This window comes from Lutjanus erythropterus, chromosome 12 (assembly GCF_056507025.1).
Source record: "Lutjanus erythropterus isolate fLutEry1 chromosome 12, fLutEry1.hap2, whole genome shotgun sequence".
In the NCBI taxonomy this organism is placed as follows: Eukaryota; Metazoa; Chordata; class Actinopteri; order Lutjaniformes; family Lutjanidae; genus Lutjanus; species Lutjanus erythropterus.
Genome location: NC_139328.1, coordinates 39167315 through 39192486, shown reverse-complemented (window position 1 = coordinate 39192486; position 25172 = coordinate 39167315). Strand labels below are relative to the sequence as shown.

General features: G+C 38.7%; 1 protein-coding gene across 1 annotated transcript in view; it reads right to left on the bottom strand.

Moving 5' to 3' along the window:
* The window catches only part of LOC146318481 (choline transporter-like protein 5-A), a 70029-nt gene that overhangs the window by 16553 nt on the left and 28304 nt on the right, over positions 1-25172 (bottom strand). The window contains exons 3-9 of the mRNA XM_084733226.1: positions 17400-17448; positions 14526-14599; positions 6180-6264; positions 4316-4400; positions 3885-4013; positions 857-917; positions 381-504 (exon numbers count right to left, since the gene is read on the bottom strand). Of these exons, the coding sequence (XP_084589352.1) occupies positions 381-504; positions 857-917; positions 3885-4013; positions 4316-4400; positions 6180-6264; positions 14526-14599; positions 17400-17448 (607 nt within the window). The remainder of the gene's footprint in view (positions 1-380; positions 505-856; positions 918-3884; positions 4014-4315; positions 4401-6179; positions 6265-14525; positions 14600-17399; positions 17449-25172) is intronic.

Genomic DNA, 25172 nt, shown 5'->3' with positions numbered 1-25172 from the left:
ACTGCATCTGTACAAACCCAATGCACAGAACAGATTTGAGAGGATGTGGGGACCTTTCTTGACACAGTGCCATATCAACATTCACAGGGGCTTAGACCTGCCTGGTTACCTAAGTGGGCGTGATGTTTAATGTGATACATTCACTTCTGTCATTCTACCTCGCTCCTGAGATGTTACCACAGTGAAAAGCTCCCTTATTTAAACCTTCAATATGTCTGGCAGCCTTTTTGTGTTTTTTCTTTTTTAATTTTTTCTTTTTTATTTTTGGTGTTAGATTTTCTTTCTTTGTATTGTTGTTCCTATGTTCTGTTCTGATATTTTGTTATTGAAAAATTGCACATTACAAATACTAAAACAGATGAAAGAAGAGATGACAGTACTTGGCAGCATGTTGGAGTTCAGTAACACTGTGGGCCATTTCCAGAGCATCTTTAAACCTGGTCCTGTTTGCTACTGTCACCGTCCCATTTAGAGTGATGAAGTCTGGCAGACATCTCTGGAAAACTGACACACACACAGACACAGACACACACACGGTTTCAAGAGGTGATACTAATATTCATTTGCACTAAACAAATTATACTGCACCCTTCTAACTTCTAAATGTTGAACTATTTTCAGGATAAAAATACTGAAATTGTATTTAAACCATGTGGCGACAAGATTTAGCTGATTAACTCAATTCTATAAATAAAAAACGGTTTATATAAGCAGATGGACATGTTATAATAATAATAATAGTATTATAATAATCTAGTATGCAAAAATCATCTAGATTTGTAAAATGGGGAATTATTTTATCTGCTTTTAAATGGAAACACTGACAAAATGAAATTGAAATTTGTCTCGTCCTCACATGGTCTACTAGGCACAATCATGGAGGGACAGTCCTCATCTCGTAGAACCTGAGACACCGGCTGGAGGAAACACAAGGAGGAGACACAAGAGGGTTAGAATGACGTGTGTGTCTGTTCTGATACTTTGGTCTTTGTGAAGATATTTGGTCTTGGCAAAAAAAAACTTCCAAAGTGAGGTCATTTTTGTGGTCTGAGCTTTGAAAAAGGAAGTTCAGGTATATAGCCGGATTACATCATCAGCAAAGACGCACAGATGTGTTCCAGCAACAATATAGATAATAATGATACATAACAAAAACCTACAGTTAAGATAAAATATAGTGAATACCACAAAACAAAAGCAGACACATAAAAAAAAACAAAAGGAGAGAGTAAGCAATAGCAACTGTCACAACCAGGTGAGTTTACAACACGTGGCTCGGTCTTATTCTGTTATATTTGTTAGCCCTGTAATTATTATTCAACCATTCCTCTTTCAGATGTATTGTTATTGGAAACCAATCTTTTACAAACTCCTTGAGAGTGCCTTGTAGTACATGTAACAGCAAATGCAAAAAAGACAAGACAGAGACAGACAGAAAGGTTTTTCATATCACTCTGGGGACTCTCTATCCAACAATTTTTGGAATATTATGAGCCATACATCATACAAAGCAATCTACATGTACCTGTACACTACACCTGTTCATACCTGGAGTCTATTATCTTAATCTTGCCTTGGACTGACAATCAAAAACCCCCATTACTGGCTTTATTTAACCACATCTTATTAACCCACATAAAGTACTTTAGTAATCCTTTCTCACTGTGTAGGGAGTTCTATATACTTAGTGTATAATATTTATTAGTATCAGCATTTGCATTAGCTATCCATTTGCTGGTATCACATGTAGTTGTCTGGCAGATGAAAATCTAAACAGCCAAAATGTCTGACTGGAAATCTGCCAAATAGACCATATAAGAATCTAAAACAGGAGTGTCAAACTTATTTTTGTTCAGGGGCCACATACAGCCCAAGTTGATGTCAAGTGGACTGGACCAGTAAAATTAAAGTATAATCTATCAATTATTCTGCTGATTAATCGAGTAATCAGACAAGAAATATAGTGTGTTCTGTATTTTTTTTCTATTACATTACTTTTGCTTTATTTAAGAACAATGGTAATATACAAAAGAGAAAATAATAATAATAATAAATAGACAGGTCTATTAAATGAACAACTATAAATTGCTAAAGTAAAAATACTTAGTAAAGTAACTTTACTTTTACTGTAGATTTACTTTTAGTGTTTTTACTTGACTTTTTACTTTTTTTCCAAGTACAAAGGTAAAAGTAAAGGTAGTAATGTCTGCAGAAACCACAAACAGAAGAGTGAACTAACTCTTTTAACTGAAACAGTCACCAGAATGTTTTGTTAACATGTTAAAATCAAACATTTTTCTTCTGGAGCAGGACGCTCCCAGACCCCCAGAGGACAGAGGACTGGTTTACCAACATGACACCTTTTTCTCCTGTAGGTCTGTGTTTAGTCATCAAAAAATACTGATAAGAATACCATTAAAGTTACAACAACAGCAATAAAAATGTTGATTTTTCAAAAAAGGAAACAACAACATGCAATTTTTTTTAATTGTAATTAGGTATTTTTATATTGTGGTATTAGTGCTTTTACTTATGTAAATAATGTGAGTATTTTTCCATCACAGCAGGTCAGTGATCAGTGTTTCAATGACTCTCTGTGGTTCAGTGAAGAGTGTTTTATTTATGGCGGCCCGCCACATTAAAAACATCTGCACCACAACATGATTTTCTATTTTTGGAGCTGCGCACCTGTTTTGCTCATGTCTAGAAGGTAACTCTTTATTTGTACAACTCTCACGAGATTTGTGTTTGTTATTTCTACTAAAATAATCAAACTCACGCGATCTTTCACGGGTCTAGAGTTCCCTTCTAGACACGACCCTCTCTGTCTCTCTGTCAAACTACAGACAGCAGACTGTCTGTAAACAGCACGATGTTACACTCTGCAGTGTTTCACACAAAGACTTAATTAGAGGACGACGGTATCAGTGATTGATTAGTGATCAGTCTGCCCTCCTCTCCTCCCTCACCTGTTCACTCTGCTGTGAGAAGATCTGAAAGTTTCTCACAGAGAAACACAGACTCTCCTGTTTTACGTATAGGCCTCCTTATACGGTTGTTTAATCTTGTAATTGCATCTGGTTGGTGTCGATGTCACCATCATCACATTAGTTTCTGTTGTAATAAACTCTGTCATTAACAACAGTCTCCTCCACACGCAGCTTCTCTGCTGCTGTGAAAACTGAATCGCGGGTGGATTAATATGTAGGGAAAAACACAGAATGCGAGTTAGGTTTAGTCTTTTTGTCTTTATAAAACATCCTGCTGATGAAGAAAGTCAACAGATCAGATACAGACAGGGTCAGAGAATCACACTGACCTCCTCTGTGTGTGTGTGTGTGTCTGTACTGTACGTGTGTGTATGGAGGAGCTGCACTGACGCAGAGAGGAGAGATGCTGCAGCCGTGTGATAATAAATTATATCAAAATTTAAATGTCGGCACTCATCAATACTCTGGTCTTTAATAACCCCCACATGTAAAACACAGTTTGATGTACAGTTGTTCCGATTTAAACAGAATTTAGTAATCAAATTACTCGAATTACTCGAGGAATGGTTTCAACCCTAGAATTAATGTCTTCTCTGTAATTTTCACACTTTGGTTTTGGCCCACGGGCCATAAGTTTGATACCCCTGATCTAAAATAAAAATTGCATATTTAAAAACAAATATCAGTGAATTTGTCGTGACTTCTAGTCAATATTGAAGTGTACTGCATGCTGCATATAGAGCTGATTTGACTTGCACTGACTGAAATGACTTGCAAGAATGACAGTAATTGGAGCTATCCACAGTACTGAAAGGAGTGTTGGGAGATTTAATTCTGGCATGTTAAATTATAGTTTAGCCTTTTGTTTTCTTATATATGATGATATAATGGTACCTTGTCAGGGTTGTTGAAGCCAGGCTTACAGAACTGTCTGTAATACTCCCAGTAACTCTTGCTGAGTTTGTGTTGCAGCTGCATCTCAGTGTAGGTGGCAAACTTGTCCGGGCACTTCGACACACACATCTGGAAGAAAACAGACACACACAGTGTGTTTGTTAAGAGAAGACATTTACTACTGCTATACACAAAAAGATCATATTAATACCAACTTACATTTACAGTCAGCGATTAAAAATCCAGCTGCTTTTAGTGACGTAATAAACTCATTATGTGACACTCTATGTTAGCATAAAATATGCATTTCATAAGTCCTTGCTATCCTAATTTAATACTCTTTAGGTTAAACTGACATGATCAATCAGTTGTATCAGATGTAAACTTGTGTTATTGCAGCAAACATACATGATGCATGATTAATGGGGTACCTGAGTTGTGGGACACTGTAGATTGATGAGTATAGATGGGTTAGTACATTTCAAGATGTTGAAATAGAACAGGATGGGTTTCTTCCTGCAAGAAAGGGTTAATATTAAAGCACACTCATACAGTCAGGAGTCATTTAGTGGTTAAACACAGTCATTTCACTTTTTCTAGGCTGAAATATCTGTTTCTTTTCAATTGGATTTACTAAATTTCTCAGAATGCCTTTGCCGTGCCACTTACTATGTGTATATGTACATGAATATTTTTAAAAGAGCAAAACTCATGTACCAACTAGAAATCACCAGCAGATGGCAACAAAGCCAAGACAAACACACTGTAATGTGTTGCTGCTCTAGTTTTCTGAGTTCTTTATCTGTGTGCTCTAACACACACACACACACACACACACATACACACACACACACACACACACACACGCACACACACACGCGTATCATTATGACCTCATCAGTTTCATGAGACAGGAGTGTGGATTTGTAAAGTGTCCTTTAAACATATTTGCTATCAGCAATAAAGTTTAAATATAAATGTGTGACGCATGTGTGCATGTGTCTGTATCTGTCTGTAATTATTCTCATTAGTAATGAATAAGAATCATTATTATAATTCTAAAGCCTAATAAATCTCAATAGACCTCCAAAATGTGTATGGGACAGGATCACAGCTATCAGATCATCTTTAACAGATCAGTCACGTGACAGTTAAAGCAGCTGTAGAGTTATTGTGATCCAGAAAAACAAGGATTAAACAATTATGATCTATAACAGATAACAAGAGGTTATATCTGAGCATGAGATGGGCCCAGCCCCGAGAGAAAAAGGTCTGTGAACTTCTGTCAGAACGTGACGCTGGTTGGATGTACCCGCTGGATAAACCATGCATAATTGTGAATCACTTTCCTCAAACTTCAGAAACTTTCTGATTCTGTTTTCCTCTACAGGTGAACCTGCTTCTTATAGGTGATGAGAGCTGACTGATGAGTTGGTTTATTGCATGGTATGCCCAAAACAAACCAATGAATTAATAAAGGCACTTGTGCGCAGGTGAAAAGGTGTACCTGCTGCATGCTAGGGGTGCACAGGGTGGGACAGGGTGGGAAACCCCTGTGCACTCAATGGCACAAAATGGAAAAGGGGGCTTTGGACACACCTTGAATAAATTAAAATCCTTTGAACCATGCGCTATAGATTGCTGTAAAATAGGGCCCTCTAAGTAATCTGATTATTTTTGATTATAAACAGGCCCATGGTTCTTCTGCGTCATCACACTGTTATTAACACTAAACGTGCAAAATGATGATCTGTCAACCTGTCAGGATCTCTGTGAATAACTTACTTGTTAATTATTGAATTCATGTGTGCTCACTGACTGTCACTGCCAAAACTAATTTGGCAAAATATCATAAAAGATATTTTACTGAGCCTTTTTAGTTCAGACTCTGTAACAGTTGTATGATATTGGCAGCTGAAATTCATTTTTTCTAGTGAAACTTTATTAGCTGTAGTTAGTAAGTTATTGATGCAAATATCACAACACAATTATATAAAGTAACTTTACAACCTTAATTTAGGTTTGTGTTCAAACAGTACTCCACATACAATCCTGTTCACACAAGTATGCAACATCAATGAGACTCTCTTGTGTGTCTATAAACACTGAACTACGATTATTTGATCATCACCACATGGGAGTCTGGGTTTTCATGCTATTAATGTTGTGGAGCTCCTACAAATTGTTTCAGAGACTTTGCTACTGACTAAGACTAAGACTAAGACTAAGACTAAGACTAAGACTAAGATCATACCAGCAGTGATCTGGTGTTTGAGTGTGAGAATAGTTACTTACGCATTAGAAGTTCCCTTTTGACCACAGAACTGACCATAGCTGTCTGTTGGATGGAGAACCTTCTTGGGGTCTCCGTGTAACCAGGCTGGACAGACGGTCATAGAGACGGACACACAGACAGACAGACAGACAGACAGACAGACAGACAGACAGACAGACAGATCATTTAACAGTGAAACAGGAAGCATAATAGGATCCTCTAAGCAATTATACAGGTTAAGGACTAGGTCTAGACCCAGTTGTTAAAATAATATCTGATATCTGATATCTGAATATTTATTTATATAATTTCAAATTAAATTGTACATTTTAAAGCTACTAAATGTAACACAAAATATCTAACTAATTTGTAGATTTACTTAACAACAAGAAAAACAATTCCTTCTCAGCCTTCAATCATCAGTCAAACCCCCGTGTACAAGACAACAGAGAGGCATCCAGGAAACACGAGAGAAATCTGTGTGTGAATAAATGATGAATTTTGCTTCTTTTCATCCATCCATTATCCCTTAGTGGAAAAACAAAAAGAAATATCCTAACTGTGATTTATTTGACTTTGTGTTCCTGTGCTTGGGTCATCCATGGAGTCATTAATATTACCCTTACCTTTGTATGCTAGTATTGTACCTCATCACTGCAGTACATTACAACATACACTGTGGATTACATCAAGTCACTCAAAAGGCCAGTTTTGAAATGTTAAATCAATGTAAAATGTAGAATTAATTCTGTATTAACTAATTTTGAAGAGATATGTCTCTCCTCCATGCAGATATCAGTAGTTATTTGCTCTGATGCTTCACACTAACACTTTCAAAATCACTTTTTTCCAATGTTTTCCGGCAAGAATGATGTAAGTGCAAGAACAACAGCACAGAATTACACGGACCACAACATGGTGTGACTGTGTCATTGCTTTAAGATGAGAAAAATTGCAGTTGACTTTTTACATCAAAGCCACAAAAATTGAAACTCCCTACCCAAAATCCCAGATTTTAATCCCTTTTCCATGATACTAGAAAGATGGTTAGAGCAGAAATATATAATGCATTTACTGTAATAAATTATATAATGACCACCATAAGTCATCAGAGATCAAGGAAAAATGTTAAGATGAAACACTCGCTACTCTGACAACAGCACTCCAGCTGCTGTGTAAATTTCTGTTCCACACCAGAATAACTTTTTGTTTGCTCCTTTCATATTATTTAGTTTAAATTTATGCTGAATGTTTGCAAAATTAATAAGTGCCTGTTTTTGAGTCATTGGTATTCTTGTAGAAGCTGTGGGTCTTTATAATGGTTAAACTGAACAATATGCTAATGAAGTGAGGCAGGCAGTGAGACAGGCAGAGTGTTATCAGGGAGTGTTTTCAGGAAAATGTGCTGAAGTTCACATTGACAGACAACTGATGGTTATAAACAGCTGATCGGCTTGCAGTGGAGGACTTGTTCTTGCTTGTTATTGCCAATTTACGATGTGACGTGTCCTGCGCTTCTGCAGAGCTTCTGGGAGGGGAGTGGGTGGAGGGAAACTCACTTCAACTATTGATCATATATTACATAGAATTGCAACCTATTTAATACACAGCCCAAGTCCCTTTTGGACTGCTGTACTCAAATTTTAATGAACAGTTATTAACTAATCAAACAATTAATTGTTCTATAAATACTATATGCATTCTGTGACTATGTGGGCTACACAGTGAATTTATTTTACACTGCCTGTTCTATATAATCTATATGCTGTTTGTATTAGTGTTGAGTGATTGGACAAATATATATGAATCCATCACCACTTGGTTTTCTTGGATGATTTTTGGGGTGCTATTTGTCATGTTAATTTGCTAACATAATGGTCTGCAGAGTGACACCAGCTGCTCTGCAAAGCTCTCTCATCCAGCGGCACAGGACACACCCACTCAGCCAGACCATGAGTGCACCGAGCTGGGTGAGGAGTGAGAGGAAAACAGCCTGCTATACATTCGTTTCACTTGTTGAATTAAGGATTTATTTTGACCAAACCAGAGTAGGTGGTTGTTGGGAGAGTGAACAGACTAACAAAGACGGTTTGGGTGATTTGTACTTCTTTTTCTGTCAAGTTTGAATGAAATATGTATCCAAGAGTGAAACTTAAATTTAGAAGGTGTACGGTTGTATTTTTCTGTTTAAAAAAGAAACAAGGTGCAAGGATATTTAATTTCTTGACACTCTGTAAGTTTATTTTGTTTACTAGACGTAGTGAACGTATGTATGTAACACAGCTTATGTAACACAGCTTGTGTAACACAGAGTATGTAACATAGTAAATTTGGTGCTTGCACACATCTCCCAGTTGAGACTGGAGAGGAAGGGAGGAGGTGGGTGGGGGACAAAGATATTGTCAATCACCAGTGGATGGGCTGACGATGGTTGGTTGGAAAATTTTAACATACTGTCCAACCATAGTTTGTATATTTCTTTCGCCTGCCCAAGGACTGCTATATTATATGTAGTCCCTGTCAAAAACATAAATGTTTTTTTCTTTTTTAAAAAATGCAGTCATAAAAATGGCTTGAAAAACATATTTTGTGTTTTTTCTTGGTTAAAGGTACAGAAAATTGGAGAAATTGTCTGTCCTCTCAGCACAAAGGACTGAGGGTGGAGATGGAGATTTTTATTGTGTGGAAAGACCTGCCCCTCCAGCATCTTTGCATTTTACAACCAGTAAATGTCCTCATCAGTGAAATATTCATATATCTACAGTGCAGTAAAACGGCAGATATAATTAATGACAGTGGAACAAGTGATGAGAGAGGAGATTATGTTTATACTCTGTGTGTGAGTGTGTGTGTGGCACTGATGAAAGGAAGGAGGGAGGAGACAAAAAAATAGATGGAGGCTAAGTATGAGGAACAGACGGGGGGTATGCATGAGAGAGTGAGGGTGATGTCATCGGGAATGATGTCATCTATGTTTGGTAGTAGCAAAGCTGGAGTGATTCTGGAAACAGTCTTTGTGAAAGTATGTGTGCACCTGCGCATGTGTGGCTGTGTTCACTCTCTTTATGATTTCACCCAGACAGTCACACACACACACACACACACACACACACACACACACGCACGTGATAATGTGTGCATGTAGAAATGAAGGCTGGTGTTGTTGGTGTGCACATGTCTGTGTGTAAAATGGGATTACTGGATTCATATCCATACTGGGATGATGTCACTGGCCCAGTAACACACACACACACACACACACACATACACACACACACACACACACCAGTAGACCACTCACTTGGAACTCCATGAACCGTGTGTGCTCTGTACTGACACACTGCTCTTTATGAATGAGGTCATACTAGGATATGAGGCAACACACACACACAAACACACACACACACGCACAGAGGTAGCGTAAATTGGAGCACTTGTGGTCATAGTAACAGCATCATCTATAGTGGTAGGTATAAGAGTGGTAGCGGGAGCAGCAGCTGCTGTACAAACAGCAGTATCTGTCAGTAGTATTTGCAGTAGTAACTGAAATAGTAGAAATAGATTGTAGCTTCAAATTATTTTGACTCAACCAACTTTTTAAATCAGCTTTCCTGTAATCACACACCACCAAATGATAGAAGAAAGAAAAAATATATACAGTATATACAGTATTTACTAATACTTTCCATAGTGAAAGGAAAATAAATTTAGGAGAAATCCTGAGTACTTTTGCTCATTTTGCACATAAAAGAAAAATGAAACCAGCATCACCATTATAACCCCCTCGTGGTCTAACCATCGGGTTGTATGCTAGTAAATGGGATTAAGGAGTGCCTGTTAAAATGGGGATGATCACATATCATCCACAGGTGAAGCAGAAGCTTTGCCTGCTGTGTGAGACAGCAACAACAGGAGATGGACACCAAGCCTTGTATTTCTGTCCGTGCCAAAGGCTTCATGTGGAGGCAGAGGCTTTGACTTGTGAAAATACTGGTTTGATCACCATCCAGGTGAAACAGTGCTCTTCTTGTTCAAGCGCCTGCAGCCTGCAGCTCTTCTGTCCCTCTCCACTGGCTCCCTGTGGCTTTAACAAAATATTAGATGGTTATTTTTTTACTTTTTAAATTTTATTCACCATGGTTGCAGGTCTAAAGCAGGGGTCAGCAACATACTATCAAAAGAGCCATCTGTGGCCAAAGAAAAAAGAAAAAGAAAAGAATCTGTCAAGAGCCGTAACAATTCTCTCTTTTTACCTCTGAGACTTTTGTTGTTCTGAATTTGGCATCCATAGTCAGTCTAAAAAGGATTTTTTTTCACAAAAATTAATATTTTGTCAACTAAGTCTCCCTAGGCTGATAATGGATGCCAAATTCAAAAGAAGAAAAGTCTCAGAGGAAAATAGAGAGAACAGCTGCAGCTCTGGACAGTTTCTCTTTTTTTTGGGAAGGGTAAAAAATGGCTCTTTTGATTGCAAAGGTTGTCCTTGTTGGTAGCTTTTGTGACCTAGAATGCTCATTTAAGATAACAGAAATGTCAATAAGAGCAAGTAAATAATGAGTTGGTCTACAATAAACACAGTGCAAGTGGACACAGAGTTTTAACCAGCTGAGACTGAGCAGAGGAACACCACTGTCTGTCCCACTACTGACCAGATCAGATCAGACCAAAGTTTTAACTCGAGGTTCCCTTTCTAACTTTTTTTTCCATGGCTTTCATTATAAAGTGCTGCAGTAGTGAGTCCTAAAACCCGGAAATGCATATTAGCACTAGGGATATTCCTGGCAACTAATTTCCCTGTTGACTAAAGTCATTTAGACTAGTCAACTAGTCTAACAGTAAGAAAACACTTGGAAAGCAGTTAAAATTGAGCACAATTTATTACTTGATTATGTTAACTACTGTCCAAAAAAATATTGCATGTATTAAGAGTCATTTGAAGCTGTTAATCACAGTCTTCAATCGCCAAATCATATTAGGAGGAGGCGTACATCATAAGCATAAGCAAGATTAAACCTGCCGTTCATTTATAACTTTTTATTTATGATGACTACATTTACGCTACAAAATATCATAATAATGGTGTTCATTTGTGAAGATTATCTTGCTGAATAAACCGTGTGAGTATCATAAACTTTGCCACAGATCTTATTTTCTGGACTAATCCAAAATTCAATGGTAAAATCACATTGGATCTCTAACTTTCAGATTGGCCTACAAAAATGTGTCATACCTGTAGAACTCCTTTGTTGACCCAGACATTTATCATGCATCCAATCACTGTTCTCCTGGTTAGTAGCTTTTGAGATTTGGCACAATTGGTATGGGTACATGTAGCTGCAGACCAGGATTCAGGGTGGGTCTGAGAGAAGCCGGGATTATAATCCCTAATAGACACTTTCATGGACAGCTACAGACAGCTGCAGACAACATGTACATGAAGTAGCTCTGCGATCAAGGAAGCTTCACTGAATCTTATCCTAGACCTGTTAAGCATTTGAGTTTCAAGATGAATAAAGCTCTTAAAGTGGCTGCACAGTATCAGAGATTTAGTGTGTCGGCTCATGAAGCAAAAACTGTCCTTGTGGTAGAAACTGGACTCTACGGATGGTTTCATATGGGGCAATACACTCCAGATCATCACTTTTCTTCTAGTTCTGACATGAAATGCTTAAATCCTCGACTTCCTGCTGGATCAGGAGACACTGAAAATATCAATCAGCTCTGGCACCGATGAGATTTCAATTGCTCTCTCACTGTCTTTTCCACTTCCTCCGTTTCTCACACCTCTCTCTATTGCTCAGGAAAAAAAAAAAACTTTCCCATCCTCACCTCCTCTCTGTTTTTCTCTCCTCTCTCTTCCCTGTCTCTTTCTTTTTTTCTCCATTTAACTGGATGATTGCTATCCACTGACACAATTGATGTGATGGAGGCACAGAAAGAGAGGAAATAAATGAGGAACACCAGTGCTTCCCACAGTGAATGGATGAAAGCCAATCAACATGGGGGACAGAGGCAGAAGGAGAGAATGAAAGAAGAGAAAGAGACAAATGCTATACTGTGGACCATATCTTCAGAGGCAGGATCAATGAGTATATGAGGATATTTGCTCTTAATGAATGATGAATTCTTATTCCTCTGTTCTGATACCCAAGTAAACCAGTAAACAATAGGATCAATGAGGACCACTGGGAGCACAAGCCAAAACAAATGACAAGTCTGGATAGTTTCACTGATGATATCAACACTGACAACATTCAAGGTTGATATGGAGAATGTGTTAGCAAACATTTTTACACATTTATAGCTAACTCTGTCTGTTGTTTGGTGCTGGGCAGATGGCTTCATGTGAGATTTCTTTTTTTAATCAAAACTGCTTTTGCTGAAAACAATGAATTTTCAGTGGTCCAAAACAGGCTTTTTTTTCAAAAAGTTGAAGTGTGGGGCCTTTTTTCAAATGTGATCAAACAAAGCTCATTAAGTGCCTTAAGTGACCTGTTTTACATCAACCAGTGATGATTTTCCAAAGCCTGAAGAGGGAACAACCATAGTAACAGAGCAAACTACAGCAACTATGAGTATGGAGGAGGCGTACATCATAAGCATAAGCAAGATTAAACCTGCCCAGAACATCATTGGTACCCATCTACTGAGCATCAGTCATGTCAGGAAGGTGAGGTGCCTGTCCAGAGTCCAGAGGATACTAAAAGACCCACCTCAGCCACACCTTGTTCACCCTGCTGTCATCTGTCAAGAGATACAGAGGTATCCACTGCCGTGCCACCAGACTGAGGAGCAGCTTCTTCTGTCAGGCTGTGACACTGCACTTCACCATGTAATATTGTTTGCTTAATTTAATCTTTATCTCTTCAACCAATCTAGTATATATAACGTTATTTTAATGAGTCGGAAAGAGGAAAACAAATCTAAATCTGGCTCTACAGTCCTGTTATAGAATGATAAATAAATTATTCTTGTATCTTGTCTGTGTCTCACTACCTGAAGGTGGAGACAAAAGTCTGCACTGCAGGTATTAGGAATATGTATTTTCTGGCTATATTTTCCCATTATTTAACAGCAAACACACAGAACCAGAGATATTGTAATCACATTATATTATGTATGTCATGTTGGTTTAAAATCTGAAGAGGACTTTTGGGATCAAAAGTTCCAGAACAACTGCCACATGGAGCTCGAGGTGATAGTTTTGTCAGCTACATTTTCCATGGTCAAGAACAAACAGAATCACAATATAAAATCTGAAATTGGTAATCAAGAAAAAACACAGAAATGGCAGATTTTAAGATCAGAGTGAGATATTGAAGAGTTTCATTGGATTTCTACTTGAATTAATGACTCCTGGATAGTTAATTTTGGAAAGAACCATTCAGATTGTTACGAGGCTAATGTCAAAAACCAGCACCTATGATGGTATGGGGGTGTGTTAGTGGTCATGGCATCATAGGTAACTGTCAAATCTGTGAAGGACCCACTAATGCTGAAAGGTTTTGGAGCATCACATGCTCCCATCCAGATGACATCCTTTTCAGAGACGTCCCCTGCATATTTCAGTGAGACAATGCTAAGACACATTGCACGTGTTCCAACTGTATGGCTTCATAATAAAAGAGTTAAGGTACTAGACTGACCTGTCTGCAGTCAAGACTTGTCTCTCATTGAAACTGTGTGACAATGGAGAACTGTTGAGCACCTGAAGTTGTATAACAAGCAAAAATGAAAGAAATGGTGATGTCTCAGTTATAAAAATCCCCCGTCCCAACTTTTTTGAAACATGTTACAGGCATCAAATTCAGAATTTATACAGTATATTTACAAATACTCCAATAAGTTTGATGAGTTTTAACATTAAATATTTTGTCTTTGTACTGTACTTGATTGAATATAGGTTGAGTTAAGTTTTTGCAAATCGTTGTGCTCAGTTGTGCTCTTTGGAACAGGGGTTGTATTATACCAAGTGATTCTTTGTGCGTCTAGCTGCCACAAAGTATCTGTAGTGTTTAAGTTAATTACAGTGAGAACTTTCCACCTTTAGAGGTCAGTGCGGCACTACTTTCTGACAAGACTAAACAAGGAGTAGGTCTAAAAGTGCATGCAAAGCCCCTCATACAGTATGATGGTGTGTGTGGCTGAAAGTTAGAGAGATCAAGAGGAAACAACAAAGGCTGTGTGTGTGTATAATCACTAGAGAATGCACTGCAAGAAGTCTGATCAAAGACGCTCTTTTCCACACTTAGGGCACTGTGTGTGTGTGTGTGTGTGTGTGTGTGTGTGTGTGTGTGTGCGTGTGTGTGTGTGTGTGTGCGCGCGCGCGCATGTGCGTGTGTGTGCGTGAGTGTGTACAGACTCACCAACTATTCCCAGGGCCACATATGAGAGGACGACAATGATGAAGATCAAACAACATAAGACATCAGTGCAGCTTCTAAAGAGACAGAGAAGAAACGAGTTGTAAACTACAGCAGCAATATTGTTGAAAAAAAGTTTAATTTTTGTATCCATGATGACTATTCTGCCTCGTCCCTACTGTGTACAGCATATACAGCTTCTGTATGTTTGGATACAACCCTGCGTCTAATCTTCATGAGGACAAACACTGTAGTATCCAGAAAAGTGATTATGAGGAGAAAATGTGATAGATAATGCAGTTGCTGAAATACTGTAAAGAAAGCATTTATTTTTTCTTTAATGACTTCTGCCTCTGGCCCTGTGAGGGAAAGATAAAGAAATGAAGAAAAAAGAAGTGAGAGGAGCAAAGCAAGAGCTTAAAGTTTAATGAAGGAGAGGGAGAGAGGAGTTATTACTCTTTGAGAAAAGAATTACAGACGTAATGTGAGAGAATAAGCTCACAGTCACACAGCTGAAAAGATGCAATTATAGATCGAAATTTTATGTGTGTGTTTGTCCAAGTGTGCATGTGTGAGCGCTCCCACACAGTGTTTGTGTAGTGTATGTCAGTGTTAATGACAGTGAAGACTGATGTTTAATTCACCAGAAATTAACTCAGTTTACGACTTTAAAATGTCAGGTTCCCTCAGGAATAGCATTTTTAGAAATTTCTGGTGACATCATCAGCGTTACCTCAGCCTGAGTGTGGAGACAAATTAATTACACAGAGCCTGCATTACTAACTGGGGAGGGGAGTTTGATAAACAAGTTGCATTCTGGGAAGTGTAGGAGCCGGTGTTTTTAGAACTTGACCCATAAAAGACACAAAAACATCTCTTTTGACCTCTGTTGCTTCAAATTTTAACATTGTTTTTAAAATCTCTCTCAAAGCACCAAAACCTAGAAATGAAAAAAATAACAATTACTATTAAAATTTCTTATATTAGTAGACAGTTAATCCAAAAATGAAAATTTAGTCAGTATCACCCTCATGCCGACCAAAGGTTGGGTTTAGTGTTTTTACTCCAAAAAACACTGCTGGAGTTTCACAGGAAAACAGTGTTGCAGTCTCCCAAACAATGGAAGTGAATGGTGACCAGTTTCAAATGTAAATAAACAAAGAATATAAACATAAAATGCCTCCATACTGCTTGTCTGGTGTAATCCAAGTCTCCTAAAGCCCCAACATGCCAAGTTGACTTGAAAGATGTCATTTACACCATGTTTTAAGCCTGAATCTTCACTGCAGATCTTTAGCTTTGAACAACGTGCACATGCACAATGTCTGTAACAGGTGTGTGTGGTGTGATTGTGTCCAAAACACATGCTGGGACTTCAGGAGACTTGGATTATGCCAATGAGCAGTATGTTTTTTTCAGTTGTGTTTTTTTATGTTTGAAAACTGACCACCATTCGTTGTTTGAGAGATTCTGCAATACTGTTTTCGTGTAAAACTCCCGCAGTGTTTTGTGAATAAATAACTAAACCCAGTCTTCAATTGGCATGTAGTCAGGTAGATAATGACTGAATTTTCATTTTTGGGTGAACTATCACTTTAATGATTCCTTTGGAATCATACTTTTTTTTTAAAGATAATTTTTTGGGCTTTTTGCCTTTATTCAGATAGGACAGCTGAAGACATGACAGGGGGAGAGAGATAGGGGATGACACGCAGCAAATGTGCCACAGGCAGGAATCGAAACCGGCAGCCGCTGCAGAGGACTGACAGCCCCAACACACGGCATGCACGCCCCACCAACCGGGCCATAGGGGTGTCCCTCGGAACCAGTTTTTGACGCCCAAGCCTACTCATGTCCTCAGTCATGTCCATGATAGGTGCTGCTGAGACAGGAGCGGGCAGGATTTCTTGGCGAGGTCTTTTAACGTGTTGCCAGCAGTCTAACCAGTTGATTCCACCAAGCACAGTACATCTGCCCCAAGGTTCTGATCCATCCTCCATTAGGCTACAGTACCCACCAGCAGCGTTTCAGAAGCAGTTCAGCAGCGTGCTTTGCCTGCCTGATTATGTTTACTCAGCAGGCTAGGTGGTCAAATTGTGTCTTTTCTGTCTGTCTTTATTATCATGAGTCTGCACAGGGTCTTTCATTTTGAAAATTAACCAGATTCTCCCTGCCTTTTCTGTGTCTGACTTCCTGCCTGTTCAGTCTGCTCCGTCCTAATTGATGCAGCAGCTATCAAACATATACCACATATATGAAATGGAGCGGAGCACCACTTCTGGGAGGCGCCATGGTGCTTCTGATGGAATCACAAACATTGTCTAGAATGGCCGCAGATTGCCGCCGCGGCACAGCCGTAACGCGACACAGCCACGCCTGGTGGAAATTGCAAGTAACTCCACCCTGAGGATCAGGATCATTCACAACAGCAAGGATGGCCAAAAGACAGGTGAGGTAACTCCCAGCCTTACAAATCTGATGTTGGTGTAATCTGTCTTCAAAGTAATTCAGACAGTGAATCAGTGGGTCACTGATTCAAAAGAATTTCTGTATTATGTGTGTGGTATTTCTGAAGTCATTTATGGTTCTGTTTTCACCATCCAGAGACAGAGGACAATCACTGTCACACTGATGTCTCCTTACATTGTTATATATTGTTATGGAGCTAGGCACCCCATAATTTCACTGTACATTGAACTGGTGAGTGCATGTGACACTAAAATTTGATTTGATTAGATTGGATTTGAAATACTAGTGAAGACACTGTTTTAAGAATTGACCAGTTTAGTGTGGACAAAACATAATTTATGGCAGAATAAATGGACTTTATTATACTAGTATACTGCTTTATATACAAAGAAGGATGTGTGGAGTTACCTTCTACGGACTGGACCTCTGAAGGAAGGATCAAACTTGTGTGGCTCACCTGGAAGAAACAGAAGTAAATAAGCTTTAAAGACTATTAATGGATTTAGTCCAAACTGAACACAATCAACACCGTTGGAGAGGGGATGAAAAACACAGTTACAGTGGCTGCAGTTTAAAACTGTCTGGAAACAATTTTTAAAAAACTCAGTTGCTGAATCCATCCAGAGTCTTTAGAGTGGCCCTTCATATTGGGGCGGTGACATGCAGCAGTTGTGAGCCTTCCACTGGGGAGAATTGGGGGAAAACATCTTTCTGGTAAAGCGTGCTCTTGGAGAAAATGTAAGGGGCGTAGCATTGTCAGTGACTGTTCTCACAATCTCGCAAAAGCAATTATTTTGCATTTAGAAATCTGATTGGTAGACAGAAAGATCTGCTGGATGTGAAGTGGACTGACACCACTTCCTAACTGAAGCACTGCAATCATGTGAACATTGGATTACTTCAGGTTTTCCAAACCCAGTGGTTTTCAAACTGAGGTCCAGAAACCAAGATGGAAGAGGATATACATTTTTTGGACATTGGAACAACAGTGGAAGAAACAGTGTTGGCTGTTTTCATTGATCCTAGTTTGATCATTTTTTTTTATTTGCAACTAAGGCTGCAAATAATTAATATTACTGATTAATCTAATGATGATGCTGACATTCTTGATATTTCTGTTCCCCCTCCAGTCAGCAGTCAAGACTAAGAGACTAATTTTCAAGTCTGAGAGCTGAGTTCTGCACTGGCAAGAATCTGGCGATACATATCGCAATACCAGTCAGTATATTGTGATATACTGCAATAATGAAAGCAAGGTGATAATGCTATTTTTTTTAAATCTAAATTTCACCATATACATAAAATCTGAAAAAGTTGACTTTTTTATGCAATTAGAACAGTGAAGACTGATATCAAGCTATTGTGATTCAAACAAAACACAAAATGAACCACCGTCACAAATCTTTGCATCTATCACAATAGTATGATACACTGTTTAGGAAAATCAACATTATAAAACATAATATCACGATACTCAAGTATATCAATATCTTCTGACACCCCGACTGAGAGCTGACTACTTTTTGCAGAGGTTGTTCTAGCAGTCTTGAGTCACCACTTCTATATTTTCTTCGGCAGCTAACAATGACAGAATCAACAAGCTCATCAAGATGCATTTTAATGCGGACATAAGGCATTGATGTTGATGTTGAAGTGGCAGTGTGATGACTTTTCTCATACATTTAAAATGTATGGGATGTTTGGATTGAAACGTTCTAACTAAAAACTTAAAAAAGGCTCAAATTGAGTCAAAAGTTGAAGTTAAAATTAAATGTATATACTGTAGCTGTATAATGCAGCATAACTGATGACACCAACTGCTTTTTAGGATGTGTAAACACCTTGCATAATGTGATGTGTTTTGCTTTGAGAGTTTATTTGGAGGGCTGAGGTCTCCATGTAAATGAGACTGTAATGTATTCTCTCTCTTCTCTCTTTCTGTTTCTTTTCCTCCCTCCTTCACAGCAATGTGAAGTGTTCTTCAAGATGAAGATATGGAGATGAGACGATGCTTGTCAAGATTTAAACATCAGCTGCATCATATTTTACATTCATACCCTCCCACCCACACACACTCTCTCTCACACACATGCACTAAAAGACAACAAGGCACACACACACAATCATACAGAACCACACACATATTTTCATTTCATATTTTACATCTCAGGGCTAACAGGAAATATTTAAAGGGAAGATGTTTCATCTTCCTGCTTCCTGTCAGCCATCAAAGTCACAGTTTGTTATGTAAAAGCCAATCAGAGCCCATGCTGTCTTCCTCAGCAAAATTGACTTCCTGTTTGGCTGTTCAGTATTAGGCTAACTGAAACGGTGCTTTATTGCTTTGCATTGAACTTCATTTTCTTCATCTTATTTTTGTAATTGATTTATAGTGCAGAAAAGTAATAATTCTCTATTTTAATTTCATTCCTCCTATTCTCTTTTCACTGCAAGCTAATGTGATGTCAGCATGTGCAGATGTGGAAGCCAGGAGCCTCCTCAAACTTCTGAACATTTTTGTTTGCATTTGTAATTTTTTGCCCTAATTACTGAAGCATGTGTTACTTCTGACAGGAGACACAGGGAAGCGCAGGGATTGAATGAAGTGCAGTGAACCTTGAGACAGTTACTGCCCACATCTTCTTCCAACCACCCAGCCAGACTGTAGCTGGCGTGCTACGAGTGATACACAAACAGCATTATCATTTTACTTGTGTTTTTCAGTTGCACTATTGACATGTGACAACGACAAAAACAGTGTGGGATGACCAAATAACAATGAGACTGTTAATGAGAAAGGACAGGCCAGCTTACTGATATAGAAGTTTTTTGTTAAGTCAAGGGCTGGGTACCAAACTCAGTACTTTTACAGGTACCGATCAATCAGTTCCACTGAGTACCAGTTCACATTTAATCAATCTGGGCCAAATTTCAATACCTGGGTGAGAGAGTAACAGAGAGTATAGAGAAAAAGAGAAAGAGAGAGAGCGGTGTCCCAGGGCAGAGTGAGTGAATCAGCAATGATGAGCCAAAAGTGGTCACAAATGGTTAAACTTTTCAAAACTCGATACAGACAATACTCTTTGCAAAAAATGTGAAAATGGAATCACAAAAGAAAAAACTAAAGAAAAGAAAAACTCAGGAAAAAACTAAAGAGAGCACCGTTTTCAATGCCTGAAAGCTAAATTTCCCACAGCAGCTGCAGCTAATGTTAGCACACCTGCAGCCAGCCATCTTCAGTTGATTACTTAGCTTGTTGGATAAGTTGTTGGAGCATTAGCCTTAGCCAACACTCAGCCCCTGGCTGCATCTGAAACTCCTTACTAACATGATATTTAGTATGCCACAACAGTGTGTGAGATTTGTTAGTGTGTCTGAAATTTCAGTATGAACTAATTTGTGAACTGCAGACTCGTAATAGGGAAATATTATGGAATGCAGGCACAGCAGTGGCAACAACAACAATAACATAACAGGAAAGATATCACGTCTCTGCGACAAACAACAGCTTTGCCATGGTGACAGACGGAGAAGCTGCAGGCTGTGGGGACAGATTTCAGATGGAAGCAGGAGGGATTTTATTTTGTGTTGTGTGAGAATTGTTCTAAATTAATAAAATATTTGAAATAAATATCAATGTTGAAATTGAAAAGTTTAAACTTTTTTTAAAAAATTGAAATTACAATTTTAATGACAGAGAGAGTACAGCACAGAAAAAAATGTATTGCTGGGTACCAGGTGTCAGTTCCATATTAGTTCAAATGTGAATGGTGCCCAACCCTAGTTTGGGTGAGGGACATTTGGAGGGAGCTAATGTGCAAAACAAATGTTTTGAGGTTTATGATGTAGTGATCACCAGGATGAATGGAGAGGTGAGAGCTCTATTCAGAGTCAAAACTGCCTTTCAGTCACATGACAAGGAAGCTCACAACACCAAGAGAGCAAAACTGAAAGCTTGCATCATGGAGGCAAAGTGCAGACTGGGGAGAAACCTCAACACCAAGCGAAATTTGTAAAAAACGAAACAAAACACCATTATCAGTCGGATTTCAAAAAACGATGAGATTTCATGTCATGATGCAATGTCTTGCAGAGCAGTACAATGAGAACAACCTACAGCTCAATGTCAACAGAACCAAGGAGCTGATTGTTGATTTTAGGAAAACAAGAAGCAAAGACGGACACCCCTGTCTACATCAGTGGAGCTGAGGTGGAGCATGTGAACAGTTTTAGGTTCCTAGGAATCAGTATCACAGTAGGGGTGCAACGGTTAATCACCACAGTTGACAGAAAACGATGGCAAAATTAGTGGCCTTTGAATTTAACTGTTGGGGGTCCCTGTAGCCAACTTAAAAAAAAAAAAAAAAGACGTCTTTTTAACACTGTGGAGCTGAAATAAGCATCATTCTTCCGCAGCTGATGGAAGTAGAGAGTGAGCTCTCTTCCCGTTCCTTCCCATTGCTGCTGAGACTTAGAACATGGGCTGCCACAAATTGATTTTCTATTTTTGGAGCTTTGCAAAACTCTCGCAAGATTTGCACTGATCACTCTCAATATCTTTTGTGGGTTTAGGGTTCCCTTCTAGACACAACCCTCTGTATCTTTGTCTCTCACAAACTTGTGTGAAAAAATTCAAAATGCGAGTTGTATGTTTTGGACAACTAGTCGATTAATCATTTCAATAATCAATGACTAATCGTCTATCAAAATAGTCTTTAGATGCAGGCCTACATCACAGAGAATCTGTTATGGAAATAACACATCTCCACAATAATCACACATTTACTGTATCACAATTAAAGGACAAATTTATGTTAAAAGAAAGTCTTGTCTTTGATAAGTAAACTGTCTCTCATTGTGACATGAATATTGACATGCCACATTAAAATCAGATCAAAACACGGAAGACAAATGAAGAGGTGTATCCACAGACAGCACTTCACTTGAATAAATTCTTTTTTTATATATATTTTAACTTTTACATAATAAGACAAATACACATACAAGAGACGTAAAACACCTAAACTCATTATTTAAAGTGACAGAAAACATACAGGGGAATCACAAAGGTTGGTCAAGAGATACTAGTGCACAATGGTATTAGCATAATGGGAGACTGTCCGTTCCACCAGAGAGATTGAAGGTGTGACAGAGGAGGAGACAAAAAAAAACAAAAACAAAACAAAAAAAAAAAAACACACACACATAGACGGGTGGAGGATCACCAAAGTATCAATCAGTCAGGAGGAAGCAAGACTGACAAATAGCAGAAGATACAACATAGCAGCAAGGCTCATTGGCTGTACAGTTAGGTCTCATCAAGTAGTGCCAGAAACAGCTTCCACACTTTTTGAAAGAAGTTTTGTGAGTTCCGATTGCCAAAACGAATTTGTTCAATCTTAGCAATAGAAATCATTTCATTAAGCCATCTCTTAAAACATGTGGGTGATGAAGACTTCCAGTTTAGCAATATTATTTTTTTTAGCTGCAACCATGCCTGTCCTGAGGGCTTGCTTTTGATGAGAGGGAAGTGCTGCTGTCCTGTCCGAGGAGCCAAATATTGCCAAGTTGCAGTCTGGCTTAATGTTTATTTTGTATTGTTTAGAAAACCAGTTAAATATGTCACACCAGAAATTATTCAGGACTGGACAGTGCCAAAATAAGTGTGAAAGTGAGCCCTCAGCACCACTACATCTGTCACACATGGGAGACACAGAATCAAACAGTTTGCTAGGTTTAGTTTTGGAGTAATGCAGTCTATGAATAACTTTAAATTGAATTAGCCTATATCTGGAATTGATAGAACAACTCTGTATACTGGACAGGCCCTTCTCTCACAGTTCATCTGACAAGGGGGTGCCCAATTCTTCTGCCCAGATGTCTCTGAGATGACTGGTACTTGCTGGAGACATAAAAGCCGTGATAAAGCGGGAAATTAAATGTTTAGAATCTGGTTGTGAGAGAAGTATGTGACGGCCCACCCATGTGTCTTGTGTTGTTTACCCAGAGACTGGGTGGGTCGTCAGTGGGACTGGTTGCACCTGAGAGCTGGGAGGAGCCAGAGGGCATAAAAAGGGCTGCTCTCCCTAGACTCTTTCTCTCTGGCTGGGCTGCTGCCACCATACCTCATGGCTGTCTCACCATTTTAGTTTGGGTTTGAATTCTTATTTCAGCACTCATTCATACACCCCTATCCACCCACACATGCACTACATTACTGATTACAGCTTCATCCCCTTTCCCCACATTATTTCTTTGAGTTTTTCAATAAAATATCCAAATTATTGATCTTTTTGTGTGTGGACTCTCTCCTTTGTTGCAACTTTGAGCCAAGCTGTAACAAGTATGTCATTAAAAGTTTGGCTCTGTGGCTTGATTGGGAATTCTAAGGTATTTTCCTGTACAAAGTGTCTGACTTGTAGGTAGCGATAAAAATGTGAATGAGGAAGATGATATTTAGTTATATAGAGATCCCCAAAACAGCGCAATCCCTTCTCCTTCCAGCCCAGAAACACACTATCCATCATTCCTGGTTTAAACAAGTTGTTGTAAGTTATAGGGGCGTGTACTGAAATATCTGGTAAGATATTTGATTCAATATCTTCAGTGAGTTTCTGAGAATGAAATTAGAGCCAATTATTTTATAAGAAGGCTGCACTCTGGAGAAAAGCAGCGCTGGAAGAGAGGTTTCCAAAACTAATACTGATTCAATTTTTACCCAGAGTGGGGAGATAGCTGACCAGTCATCACCAAGGAAACCCCTTTGCCAGAAAGTGAGAGCCCTAGCATTCACAGCCCAGAAATAATGTCTAAATACAGGGAGGCCAATGCCACCCCTGTTTACATGCTTCTGTAAATGAGCTTTAGAGATGTGAGGGGGTTTATCTGCCCAGACAAATGAAAGGATGACTGAATCCAGTTGTTTAAAAAATGACAGTGGTAGATAAATAGGAAGATTTTGAAATAGGTGTAAGAACCTTGGAAGCGCAACCATTTTAATAGAATTGATGCAGCCAATCATTGAAAGAGGAAGCAACTTCCATTTCCCAATATTAGCTTTTAGTTTATCCACCATGTCCAAAGTCCAAGATAGGTAAAATGTGTAGTAACTAATTTAAATGGCAAAGAATTCAATAATACAGGGCTCAGATTGTTCATCAAAGGCATGAACTCACATTTATCCCAGCTGACTGTGTATCTTGACAGTCTGCTAAAAGATGTAATGTAATTCAAGAGGTTGGGAACTGATACTATTGGGTCTGATAAGCAGATCAATAAATCATCAGCATACAGATTCAGTAGGCTTTTGACATTACCAAACTTTATACCATGGATACCCAAATGACCCGATACCTATTGCTAATGGTTCCAAAGCAATATCAAAAAGAAGAGGGGAGAGTGGATCGCCCTGCCTCACACCCCGCTGCAAATCAAAAGGCTTGGATTTGTCTCCATTAGTGACAATAAAAGACATTGGATTGGAAAAAATTATTCTCACCCACTCAATGAAATGCTCCCCAAACCCAAATCGTTTCAAAGTCTCAAATATGTAAGGCCATTCGATCTGACCAAATGCCTTCAGAGCGTCAAGAGATAAGACAGCAGCCTGTGTGTCCTTTTCATGGGCTGAGTATAGTGTATTTAAGAGCTCACGAACATTACTAAATGAAAATCTACCTGGAGTAAAGCCAGTTTGATTAGGATGTACAATTTTTGAGATATGATTGCCCAATTTCATAGCCAGGACTTTAGTTATCACTTTCTGATCACAATTTAAAAGAGCAATGGGTCTATAACTTGCAGGGTCAGACTCTTCCTGTCCTTTTTTCAGAAGCAAACAAATATTTACTTCATATAGTGAACTGGGGAGCCTCTTATTTTCCACTGAATCATTCACCATCCTAAGCATGAGAGGAGCTATTTTTTCATGAAATGCTTTGTAAAATTCACAGCCAAAGCCGCCTGGGCCGGCTGCTTTTCCGTGGGGGCGAGCTTGAATAGCATTGAAAAGATCAGCCTTATAAATGGAGTATCCATGTCGTCTCTCGATGTGCTGTCTAGTTGGGGAATGTCTAAATTCGCAAAAAAGTTACAAAAGTCTGTTTCAGTGACATTCACTTTGCTGGAGTACAACTCCATATAGAAGTCCCTGAAGCAAGCATTGATCTCCTTTGGGTTAGT